The sequence below is a fragment of the Electrona antarctica genome (genome assembly GCF_951216825.1).
Source record: "Electrona antarctica genome assembly, chromosome: 17".
In the NCBI taxonomy this organism is placed as follows: Eukaryota; Metazoa; Chordata; class Actinopteri; order Myctophiformes; family Myctophidae; genus Electrona; species Electrona antarctica.
In genome coordinates, this window is record NC_136798.1 from 5744758 (window position 1) to 5758235 (window position 13478).

General features: G+C 42.7%; 1 protein-coding gene across 1 annotated transcript in view; it reads right to left on the minus strand.

Moving 5' to 3' along the window:
- opn5 (opsin 5) overlaps positions 1-7081 on the minus strand; it is a gene marked incomplete at its 3' end in the record, with an annotated part of 29307 nt that extends 22226 nt beyond the window's left edge. The window contains exon 1 of the mRNA XM_079525680.1: positions 6951-7081. Coding sequence (XP_079381806.1) covers positions 6951-7077 — 127 coding nt within the window. The 5' untranslated portion in view covers positions 7078-7081. The remainder of the gene's footprint in view (positions 1-6950) is intronic.
- Between the last annotated feature and the right edge of the window lie 6397 nt (positions 7082-13478).

Here is a 13478-nt window from a genome sequence, read left to right on the forward strand (position 1 = left end):
AAAATATATATATTTTCACGATTTTTCAAAAATAGCAGACCTACAAGCTCGTAGCGCGCCACTCGGTGGCGCGCTATGAGCTTGAGAGCTTGAGACATTGCCAAAGCATTTCCGGGGGTCCCCGGCCAAAAACGTTGAGAACCCCTGTGCTAGATCTGGGTTTTTAGGTCTGTTTTGTTCAGGAGTTATTGTGTGTGTTTTGAAATGTAGCAGTCATTCTTGTTATTATGTCATTTACTACACTTTATATTTTATTTTTATACCACTCCCAGGTATTTATACGAGGGGACCCGTTTGATGTTATGGTCATGGACACTAATCGTACTGTGGTCTCCTATGGACCTGGGGTCCACTATGACCTCCTCTGTTTTGTTTACATTTATTTTCAGATGGTGTAGATCGCACCACTCTATAAACGTGTCTACTCTATCTGTATGGCTGAGCCATGGCCATTGGCTAAGTATCACGCTGAGGTCTCCTAGAGAGAAAATACATTTTATTATAAAGGGGTTCACATTTAACTGAGCTAATTTGCGCAACAGAATGTCTGGATGTATGGATCCTCTCCAGTGATTTTACTACATTAGATGTTATAGCCACAGGCCTATAATCGTTATTATCGAGTGGACATGCTTTCTTCGGGATTGGGACTATCACTGATTTTCTACAAATCGCAGGCACTGTATGTGAGTCTAGTGACAGCTGGAAAAGCCTGTGCCCTGCAGGCTGGGGCTAATTCCTCAGCAGACGTTTTTAACAGGAAAGCGTGCATTCCGTCCTGTCGCTTTATCGATCTGTATGGTTTTAAACACTTTACAAACGGTATCCTGATCTATTACCATCCTGTCATTAACAGCATCACAATTCAATTCATGAATCACCTGGTAGCATCCCTGAGAAGTATCACATTCAAAGCACATAAAGAAATTATTACACTTACTTACTTACTTACTTACTTACTTACTTACTTACTTACTAACTTACTTACGCCTGTTGTATTGGCAACTGACTGCACTCACCTTTGCTTTTCCCCTTTTTTATGATCTCCAGACATCTTGTTGAAATATCATATCTTAATTGCTTGTTCTATTTTATAGTGACTTGTGCTGCCCAAACATCTCTCTCTCTCTCTCTCTCTCTCTCTCTCTCTCTCTCTCTCTCTCTCTCTCTCTCTCTCTCCCTCTCTCTGTACACAGTGGCAAAAAAACATGTTCTTTCACTAATCAATGTATTATCTGCAACTGCAAAACTAGCCATTTGGCTGAGCCGAAGGAACCGGGCGCAGGAGGTGGGCTGTGTGGACCCGGTGCTCATAATGATGGTGGAAAATCTCGATGTGTTCTGTGTAAAGTGGGCAATTGAGGGAGTTCTGTGCACAGTGGGAGATCATGATGAGCTGTTTTTTCTCTTTCTGATTGTTTTCTTTGAAGGATGGCTGTTCCTCTTTTGCTCGAACCTAGTTTAGACTTGTAGTCGAGGGTTTGAAATGGTTTGTATCACCCAGCAGTGCTCAATAAAGGACTCTTTAAAATCAAATCTCTCTCTCTCTCTCTAAATGCGAGAGAGCATGGTCGAGTGACTATCAGTTTCTATTGAGAGAGAGAGACTGAGATGCACCGATTATGATTAATTAACCTCTTTAAAATATGTAGGCCTATTTCCACAATCATATATTCTATTATATATATATATATATATATATATATAGAGAGAGAGAGAGAGAGAGAGAGAGAGCCTCTTTTTCTAATCTCTTTAAATAGGCTATATGAACTACGAAATTAAACTAAGATTTGGTGATTCATATATTGTGCCCCTTTCCAAAATAATAATATTACACGCCATTAACACATGGCTGTCGGGACCTGGGAGTGTGGGCAGCTTGTAGATCTGTTCTTTTGGCTAAGGTGGAGCATCAGCAAAATGAAGACAACAACATAGAGTTATAAAGTGCGACCCAAACTTTCTTTGAGAAACCCAGCCAATGAATATAAGTTGCAGAGATTTGTGGGAGGAATACAGAAGTCTTCTCAGAACTTGGAACGCCATTATTCTTTAGGGAAAGGTAGACATGGCTGGAGTAAAAGCAGCAGAGCATAATTCATAATTCATTTCCATCCTCGGGGACAAGGAGACCTCCTGCTATGGCTGATGTCAGCTGCCTCGCTAATGATGGGCAGACGTCCCATGGGCCAGAAACTAACAGTGAACTGCATTCATTTAGGTTGAATCTGTATGTATGTATATTCTGTGTGTGTGTGTGTGTGTGTGTGTGTGTGTGTGTGTGTGTGTGTGTGTGTGTGTGTGTGTGTGTGTGTGTGTGTGTGTGTGTGTGTGTGTGTGTGTATATATATATATATATATATATATATATAGGGGTTGACACTAAGGTCTCAGAGGCACTTGCCCGTCAGGCATTGTCAGTTTCAAAGGAAACTGGCAGAATGAATACATTGGGGAGAAAATATTTAAATTAAATTAAATCCAAAGAGGACATTTAAAAATGTACCTGATAGCATCACCACTGAGAGAGAAGAACATCTTTGATGGTGAGATAAACACAAAGCCATATTGTCTCCTTGTGAATTCTGATCAGTCTGTGAAGGATTACCCCGCCATGGTGGTATTAATAATAATAACAAAGCTGACCTGTTCTGACATTCCATATGTTGATCTGACCTCATCAAACCCTGTACAATCAAGACACGCTCCATATATGGCCAGTACATGTTGATCTGACACCCCGGTCGTCACCCAGGCGGATGCGTGTACGCGACAAGGCTTCTCGCCCCTTAGGGGGCGAGGTCGCTTCTCGTCCTCAGGTGTCTTACTGGTAATTAGTATTGTATGACAAAATGGTTGCAGACATAAAAGTCAGAAGTAATTATTTGCATACTCAAAAAGCAGTGTTTCTGTAGCTATTTAATAAATGTTGGCAGGTACAATATCAGTTTGCTTAAAGAAACACTATAATACTTTAACTTTTCAAGGAAAAACAACTTTGTTTTGTTTTCATTTTGTGTGTTAAGGGTTCCCAGTACTATTCCCACGCTAAGTGGAAGCCTACACGAACTTGAGAGCCACTGATGGAACACATGTTCCCAGTGAAAACATGGTCTTCAATCCAACTATGGGGCTTGTGGGAAAACATGCCACCATGATCCCCCTTGACAAGCATAGAGACTTTGATCCATCTGCCCGTTTCAGAAATTCTCTTTCTATGCTCCTCAACCTCCAACAGCTATAAGCCTACTGTATGCCCCTGACAGCCTGGAGCGGCCTGCTCACTGTGAAGTCTACAACACCATTAGGAAACTTTTCCCTTTCTACAAAGACCTCTGGAATTACTTACTGAAACTTCAATACATTCATAGAAAATGACCACCACAACCACAGAAAACATCGAATATGCAGCTCACCCTTTTGAAAGACAGTAGTGGTGGTTATAACCATGTCTGCTGCTACATCTAGGGCCTCATTCACACGTACCAAACACCAATCAAGCAATGTTTGGTCGTTTTTTAGTTTTTTTGGGCCACCACAATGCTTTTCCAATGGGAGTCACATGGTTTGATCAAACATTTGTGTTTGATTGCCGATTGCTCCCCCCTCATCAAACAAAAATGTTTGGTCAAACCATGTGACTCCCATTGAAAATGAATTGGAGCAGCAATCAAAAAGCAATCAGACATCGCACACGGACCGAACATTTGTTGTGTAGGGCTTCGTACACACCTTTCGGACACACAGATCTGTCCGACCGACCACTGATTACATTTTTATGATTTGATGCCTCCATGTCCCACAATGCTTTGCGCGATTTGGGCGGTGCTACGACACGCGGAAATAGATGCACATATGTCCAGTGTAGTTTTCTTGACTGCAGCAGCAGCTAGCGGTAGTTTGTCGAGGCCGTTTTTCACACTCAAAGTTCACTTGAAGGTCCGGATCAAGGACCAAGGACCAAATATTTGCATTTTGATTTTGGTCCGTTTGGTGTTCACACTGGACTTTGTAAAGCGTACCAAATATGTAAACAAATGACACGTGGACATGTTAAGCGAACCAAATAGTGAAAAAAAGAAAAGAGACGGAGGGAAAAATAACATGAGGGGGTTCGGGGAAATCACTGTCTACAATTTTTGGGCGCAACCTTCAGTCACACAGAGAGAAGAGAACAGCAACATGAATCATGATTGCAGGCAGCAACAACTTGAAATTGCATTAATTCTTAATAATTATTTTATTAGCCAAATAAGACAACAGATGAACAGAGGAGCAGGTGTTTGAACAATAATGTGCTTGCTGCTGGTGCATACAATTCACCGGAGACGTATAGCCTACAACAAAGTATCCCCGAATCCCGATAAAAAGGACTTTTCTTCCATGTGTGCACCTTAACCTGATTCGATATAGGCCTATGTTATTTCTGCGCATCAAATCGACGGGCATTTCCATGCCATCTTATGGTTGCATTGCATGTCGAACCAATGCTCCGTCGGACCATAGTATGCCTCCCCAGCTGCGCTGCAGTTGACCTATAACACGTCTTTTGCTATAGTGATGTAATCAATTCATCATTTAGGACCACCTGTGTAGCTTATTTAACATTTGCTCCATTGGCTCTTTATGCGTGCGGCCGTGCGCTAGAGCGAGACAGGATGATTTTAAATATTTCTCTGTCTGCGTCTCTCCCATAGAGCTATAAAATATATCGGGTCTCTCCCCCCACATGTGCGCGCGTCATAACTTTGCGTGGTGGCGGTGGCGCATGCTTAAAATAAACAGATCTACAAGCTTACATCGTGTAGCATACCATAAGTACCATTCGTGTCGATAACTTGTACATCTGTTATATTTGCGCATGTGAACCTCGTACGCTGCCATTACATTTCTACTCTAGGCTACTCATAGACATATATGCGTCTACTATTAAAATCAATAGTGATCCACGTAAAAAAGACTTGCTTTTAGAACTAATTATTAATGCAGCCTCACAACTGCCGAGGCCCGACGGCTATTTTGGCTATCGTCCTGTATTTCTGTATATAGAATAGAACTTAGTACCAGACTGGACTCTCACTGGAGACAGCCCTGCGCAACTTGGACTCTCCAAGTTACGCACGGCCGTAGCCAAAAGAAGACATACAAACAAGCGATATAGTCTGTGTCACGTAACTCAGAAGACTACAGCCTAAACCCCACCCAGTGCTGTCAAGAACGGAAGTTCTCTCCTATTAGTTGGCGGTTAAAAACCACCCTTCTGTCCGATCTGAAGTCCCACCCTGTTCGTTGGCTGTTTTGACTACAAGGTGTCCGATGTGTTTGTTGTGCCCTCCGCCCCCACATCGGACAGGTTTGTCCGATCAAACGACGTGACTCCCATTGAAAATGAATTGGAGCAGCAATCAAATAGCAATCAGGCATCGCACACGGACCAAACATTTGTTCTTTAGGTGTGTACGCAGCCTAGGTGTGTACGAAGCCTAGAACTCAATGTAATCAAGCTTTCAATCTATTCAGGCAACGTAAAGGTGAAGTTTGGTGACTTTAGCAATCAAACTAAAATGTTGCTTAATTGCTTATTCTACCGTCGGTGAGTTATTCAAAACACACAAAGCTACGCACTAGTGGTGCACATGCAATCATGCATGGCCTGATTATGTATCCAATCAGGATAGATAACTCAGTCAGGAGGATACAGATTAAACAAGTGGAATTGTAAGTGATGACAAAGAAATTAGCAGACAAAATTGGAACTGGAACACTATAAAAAATTAAGCTGATAAATAGCTATACTCTCTCCTGATTGGCTCAAATGTTGTCACCTACAGTACCTGAAAACCTACCTGATTTTCCTTTTTTCTCTAAAATTGTAACCCATTTTTCACCCCTGTGTCAATTATCTAATGTGAACCTGGACTCTACACACCCTTCGCCAACCTGGGGAGAGCAACAGACTTGAACTCATGCTTCCTTCATGCATGAGTGTCCAAGTCGCTCCTTTACACCTGACAGGGTGTGATTTTCTGTTTATTAAAGCGCTGGAGAGACGGGGAGACCCCTGTAATTGAACAAACACTCTATGGCAGTGGTTCTCAACCTTTTTATTCCCAAGTACCACCATAATAACTTATGTTAAAATACAGGAGCGTAGACCTGGCCCATCCTATTCAAAGTCCTTGATTTTAATTTGTATTTCTATACATTTGTTGTTGTTTTTTTAATTCTTTATTTACCCAGGGAAAGCACAGGTGCTCATTTTCAGCAACGCCCTGCACACACACACACACACACACACACACACACACACACACACACACACACACACACACACACACACACACACACACACACACACACACACACACACACACACACACACGCTCAAGGGCACTTCAGCGGTGTTGGGTGAGTGATGAAAATCACTTCCCCACCCTTCGGCAACAAGGGCACTCCTCTAACCCTTAGGCCACCGCTGCCCCAATAATGCTGCTTCTCTAATGAAACTCTGTCTAATCAGCACAACTGATGATGTTTCTAATGTGATTAATCCCTTCTCAAATCTTCTATTAACGGCTAGGTGTGCTGTCGTGCCCACTTTCAGCACGGCTGGAGAGCATATTATAACCAATTGGTTGGTCAAAATAACTACCTACCTGTAGTAATATAAATATTTCATTCCACTTTCGTTTAACTTCCTTTTTTGGGCGACTCCTCTATGAACCACCAGAGAGAGGCTCAAGTACCACCAGTTGTACACGTACCACAGGTTGAGAATCACTGCTCTATAGCAATGATTACCATCAGAATATAGTGATTTAACCTTTTGACAAAAAACCTTTTTGTTTTAATTGTTACCCAAAATAACCCTTCAGAAATCTCTTTCAGCGCTCTGTCGACGGCTCTGAAAGAACAGCGCAGGGAAACACACGGTTGCTCCGGCTACTGACCTATGATGCAAATGTACACGGCCGCTAAGATGTCTGCCTCGTGGGAGAGTCTGGAGGCGAAGGGGTCCCCGCGCAGGAGGTAGTGAGGGACGTACGCCGCTGCGTGAGGCCAGGTCTTGTTCTCCATCAGAGCCGCTGGCGGGGAGCATCAGAGGCTTGCTGTGGAGTGGAGGGTGACAACAGTAAACACATGAAACTAGGCCTGCCATTGTTCTATTGTGCACTAGGCCAATGTAGCCTTGGCTTCCACCCTTGCACAGTGTGAAGTTGATCGGATGAGTGATTCGAGGCGTATGCAAACTTGCGAAGGACAGTCGAACAATGTAGAGAGGTAAAAAGCTCAGCACAAATCCAGGATATTGCTATTACGTGTTCAGTACACTATCCATTTAGCTACTGCACCACCGAGTCCCTCAAACCAGTGGTTCATGTCAAGGACCCCCAAATTGACACTAATTAGCCAGCGGACCCCCATTTGAAGAGATATGCCAGGGAACCCCCATAAGAGAAGATTTTTAAGTTCAAGGACGCCCAGTTTGACATGCATTAGTCTACGGACCCCCATTTAATGGCATTTCTATCTCTGGGACCCCCAATTTATATTGTACAATCAACGTTAATTTAACTCTGAGAGTGTACAAATGGAACCAAATGGACCCGTTAGGGTTCACGGGTCCATCTGGTTCCATTTGTACACTCTCTGAGTTACAGACCCATAAGGGTCCATTTGGTTCCAAACTATCATTTAGCTGGGGACCCCCTGGAACTCCATCAAGGACCCCTAGGGGTCCCCGGACCCCATCTTGGGAACCTACTGACCTCAAACTGTCTGCTAAGCAGCAGACTCCACCACCTCTCCCCCTCTCATGCAAGTAATTGACAATATACAAAGTCACAATACCAACTTTGATGAGGCAGTATTGCTTTGTTTTAAAAAATATAAGGTTTTCTTCATTTCCTGAAAGAAATATATTCTCATTTCCTGAAAAATGAACATTTTGTAGTAAAGTGGTTTCTGCCGAGACAGCAGAGATATTGTGATATCACTTCACTTTGAAGTTGTGTCACGGGGGCTACATTAAACATTAATCACATATATTTGGGGGCCTCAGGAGTTTGATAATGATCAGGAATTAAGCTACCGAGCACTAAAGGAAGGACAGGCATTCCTGGAAGCTTCTTAGGAAGTGAAGGTCAAACAACGATTTCTTTGTCAACTAATATATTTTTAGCACCATCCTACAACCAAAGATCAATCGGGCGTAAAAGTATATCAACACAGTGAACCCAGGGAAAGACAGAGGAGAACTGTTGCCTAATCATTTCTTTTAATCATCCCCCCCCCCCCCCCCCCCTGAAAACCTCCTCTCAATCTACTGACTAAATCCAATTTTGTAAAAGGTTATTGGCATTTAAACATCTAATGAAATTATGGTGCATACCGTATGCTGTCTGTCGGGCAGAAACCACCTAACTCCAAAATGTTTATTTTTCAGAACAAAAAAAAACATGAACAGGACATCCCTAAAATCAATATTCCATATTATGATATTAGACTGGATATGGTCTGTGATTTTGGATATTGTACTATTGTGATGTTCTATAAAAATATGATCAGAAATGATCGGATCGGTCTTCACCCTCGGCAATGACTGATTGTGGGGGTTAGCAGAGATGGAGTACTTGTAGAGAGGCTGGGGAATTGGGAATTGGCTTTACTAAATTGGGACTTGAAGGGGAGAAAATGTTTTTCTTTTGTCTTGAAGGGGCATGTTTTGCACAATAACATGGGCAGACATAATTTGCACAATTATGTCTGCCCACGATCTCTGTGATTCATACAGTAGGCTACGTTTGTTTACCTCAGTCACTGATACTAAAATCTCATATTTTATTTTTTTCTATGAACCCATTGACACCCATACTGTTATAAAACGAAAATAAAAAAAGATTTTGAAAAGAAATGATCGGATCGGGAGCAAAAAACATGATCAGGACATCTGAGTAAAGTGTTTCTCAGTCCAGGCACTGACCTTTCAATGAATAGTGACATTCTTCACCACGCAACACATACTGTACACACAGAAGCACAAAGCACATGAATTTGCCATTTGTTTGCCATTAGACACTGGATTGTACTGCAATACACATGACCTACATGACCTGCAGCTACACTGTTGTTGTGGCATTGTTTGCATTCCATGCAGTGCTACAGACAAGCAATATAAGCAAAAGTGAAGGATAAAACATATACCAATAACATGGCAGTGCACCAAGGAAAGAGATAAGAAACCAATCCAAATAAACTAAAAAATGCTGTCCATTTAACTTACCACAATTGTTTATTTTACTCTGTCTTATAGCAGGACATTGCTGTCTGTGTCCACTGTCCAGTGTAGTTGACTAAACCTCAAAAATAATCTCTGGGAAATTGCTGTTTTGTCCCAAAGTGAAGGAAGTCAAAAACCTTCCTAAACAGGAAGGTTTTCTGAAGGCATGTCCGCTAAAGTATCTCTACCTCCCTCTTCTTCCTCCCTTTGTTGTTCCCTAATCCAATCTAAACTTTTGAACTCTACTCCTGTAGATGGTGTGAACATGTACATCTACCTATGGCTTTCCCATAGAAGCAGCTCGTCTGCTTCTATGGGAATTAAGCCCCATTAAGCCCCATTAAGCCCATGCGGGTCCTGGGAATAAACACCTGTAACTGCATCCTGAATGTCCTGACGGGCAGGACCCAGGCGGCGAAAATGTACACCACCTCCGCCGCAAATCAGACCGTAAACACTGGGGTACCCCAGGGCTGTGTGCTCGGCTCCCTCCCGCATCGGCCTGATCACTGATGGGTGATGGTGAATAAGCAGGAGCCTAGACACAGGAGTTTGAATCCCAGGTGAGGTGATGCCAGGGACAGAAACCTCGCTCTCAACACCAAAGAGACAATAGAGATGATTGTGGGCTTCAGGGCACAGCAAGTAGGTAAATGGTAAATGGAGTTTCATCGACCTTTGCCTAGGGGTACCAGCACGCAAAAAAATAAAAAATAAATAAAAACAGCAACATTATTTTAACACATTCACTGCCTGGTATTAATTAATTAATTCTTAGCCACTGCCAGTGTTTTTCAGTGAAAACCCTTATTTTGAAGGCCCACCGGGACCCAAGATGTGAACCGGATGTAAAAGAAAAAATCACACCTGTGTGAAGTGAGTGGTGCAACTCCGTGTGAGGGTTCCCGGGGGGGGGGGGGTTCCAGACCCCCAGGAACGCGCCCAGGGGGCCGGGCCGGTTCCGGCGTGCCGCCCCGCGTCCGAAACGGTTGAGAAATGACAGAGTTACCGTGTGCCGGTCCCTCTACTGTGCCCTGTACTGTACTGTACTGTACTGTACTGTACTGTACTGTACTGTACTGTACTGTACTGTACTGTACTGTACTGGCACACCCGAAATATGTGTGTGTTTGTGTGTGTGTTAGGTTGGGCACAGGTGGTGAAAAACAACCATGCTGTTTTCGTGCTCATACCCAGCCAGGCAGGCACCCACCCAGCCAGCCAGCCAGCCACCCACCCACACACATAGCTCCGTAAGGGAGTGGATGCACCACTCAAAAATGCTGTGTTGTGACGGACAATGGTCTTTTCTTTCACACGGAAAATAAGTTATGTTACCGCGATCATCGGTTCTTTAGTTATGGGCCGTTGGATAAAGCTTGTTTTGACCAAAAAGGCAATCTGGGAAAAGAATCAATGTAATTTTATGAATCTGATAACGTGGAGGCGGACGGCAGGCGAAATGTTCACTTCAAGTTCATTTCCGGTTATCGGGGTACGCACGCTTATCCGATACACCAATGGTCCGACATGCGGAAATCACTAGTCGCTCCCGACATGCGTTGGTCCGGCATGCGTTGCGTCGTGCTTGCGGTTAGGGTTAGTTAGGGTTTGGGGTACTAGGGGTAGGTTGTCGGTCTAATGACTGTCGTGTCGGAACTTTGGTGTGTCGGAACTAAAGCCTGTACCCCCCGTTATCTGTTGCTTAGCAACCTAGAACCTTTGAGCAGAATCAATGTATGTGTACTGTATGTCTCATAAATTGTACTCCAGTGGACTTTTGAGTCAATTTGCTAAGAATAATCAGAGCCTTCTAAAGGAATTCATCATCTCATCACAGGAAAATGCATCTACAGATAATTCTGGGGGTCCTCCACATGAAAAATGTTTTTCATTTTTGGAAGAAGTTGTTTTCTAGAGTGAGAGTGGTCAGGGATAATCTTTCCAGCTCACTTCCCAGTTCTGGAACAGTGTAGTAGGACCTAGAGAGATGGCACGTTGCAAACGATAACCCTCTCGGCTCACCGAATGATGAACTCAACAGCCTCTTTTACACAGCCAGGGGGATTGTTACCTCATGATTCTGCCTCACTTGTACATATAATATAATATAATCTACATATAATAATACATGAAATGGGGGGCAGCCTTTGAGCCTTTCAGAATCAATGTCTGTGTATGTCTGCCTTTCTGCTTCTCATGTATTGTCCTCCAGTGGATTTCTGATCTTCAGTAGCCTAGTATTTAATCTAGTTTCATAATCCAACCCGACCCACTGTCATTTAAGATATATACTATTTTCAAAGGAAAAAAATACAAAAGCAAGAAGAAAAATCTTACAGTGGCAACAACAACAGATAACAGATAACATCAGATGCCTGAAGTTGCTTACATTATAATAAAAGTGTTCATATTGCAAGTGCAGACGGAGTGCGGGTCATTTTGTACATTTTGTGCCTTTAAAAAAAAATACATAACACTTTGTTTCCAACAATAACAGATACAAAAATCTATTTGCTTGCTCTAAATGGATAACAATGAATAAATATTTTGTGAAATATATTATATGTGGCACAGTTCAAATAAATCTGATGTGGTTCATGTGGTCAAACAAAACAAACCCCCAATTGTTATTGTTTTGAGTCCATTTTCTAAGAATAATCAGAGCCTTCTAAAGGAATTCATCATGTTCTCATCACAGGAAATGCATCTGCAGATTAGCACACCTATATAGACCCAACATCACATAGGAGGTGAAAGCTGCAGCTGTTCTAGTCAGCTCACATCAGCAGTGGAGCATCTTCACAGAGAGAAAAGGTCGAAACTATATGGATTTCATGCTTACATGATGGTTGTGAAATAAACTTCAAAAGGCCAAACCAGTCATGTCTAAGGTGACAATTAACTGTGAGATCTACTGCATCTCGGATTAAGACATCACAAGACAAGCTACACACAGTATCACGTCATATAGATGTATCTCAGTCCGTTTCATTATTTCAGCAGCGACCTGCTGATCCTTGTCTAATGGGATATATTCTTGGTATCACAGCTGATCAGCTGCACAAACCACAGAAAACCTTTATCAATGTTGAACGTGTAAGACCCGTCAGGAGGACTAGTCCTGCTGCTTTTCATGCCAAACTGTCCCTGATTACACATCTAGAATTACAAGAACATGAGGTCAATTCAATTAATGTCCTGGCAGGAAGCACAACCATTTGCAATCAACGAGCAGCCCAAATAACGAGGGAGTAGCGAGGAATACTCCCCACCAACACCTCACACCTACCAAGATGAGCAGCATGGACACCTGGACTGCCTAATCGCTCATTCTTTGTGTCCACAAACAGGCTAAATCCCCCAGAGGACGTATAGAGAGGCAGTGCACAGTTCACCAATCCCTGACAATTTGTGCAATAACACCTGTACAACATCTGTTGCCCATAATTAATTACTTTAGGATTAGCCAGGTGATTTACATTTGCTGTTGGTTAAGTCCATTTTCACAGCAGACATTTTGACATTTTAAATGGAGCTGAGCTGGTAACAACGTTTGCGGGTTTGTGTGTTTCATTTAGGTGAATGCTCAAGGCAATATTGATCCCCGGAGAGGCAACAGCAGTAAGATTGAAATGCAGGAGAGGTATGTAAGCGTAGCAGTCAAGAACCGAGGAGGAGGGAGGAGGGAGGAGGAAGAAGAAGAAGAAGAAAGGAATTTAGATTGGACTGGCACTTGACACCTTTACACTCTATAACTGAAAACACAATTGTACTTGCTGACTGACAAACATTGAGGCACATGCATGGGGATGTTCCCCAGGGGGATCGATAAAGGCTCATCCATCCTAGTATTAGTAGTTCAAAATGTTGCAAAGAGGTTTGTCTTTCTGCTTAGACATATATATTTATTCAAAGCATTGCGCTTTATTTCCTAATAAACTACTGACAAATGTGAGCAACCTACCTATGTATAACATTAACATACTGTACAAAATATATTAATATCCCACAAATGATCATAAAATCATCATAAGGCTACTCGTCACAGCTTTATGGCAGTACTGCCCATGCCAACTGGTGTCCTTGATTATGAGGTACTATTCAGGGTATGCCGATAGATGAGCGGACAGTACACATGCACACATGCCTGGTTTGATTTGGAGTTGTGTTGTAAGTAAGTAGCCTTGCAGAGCCA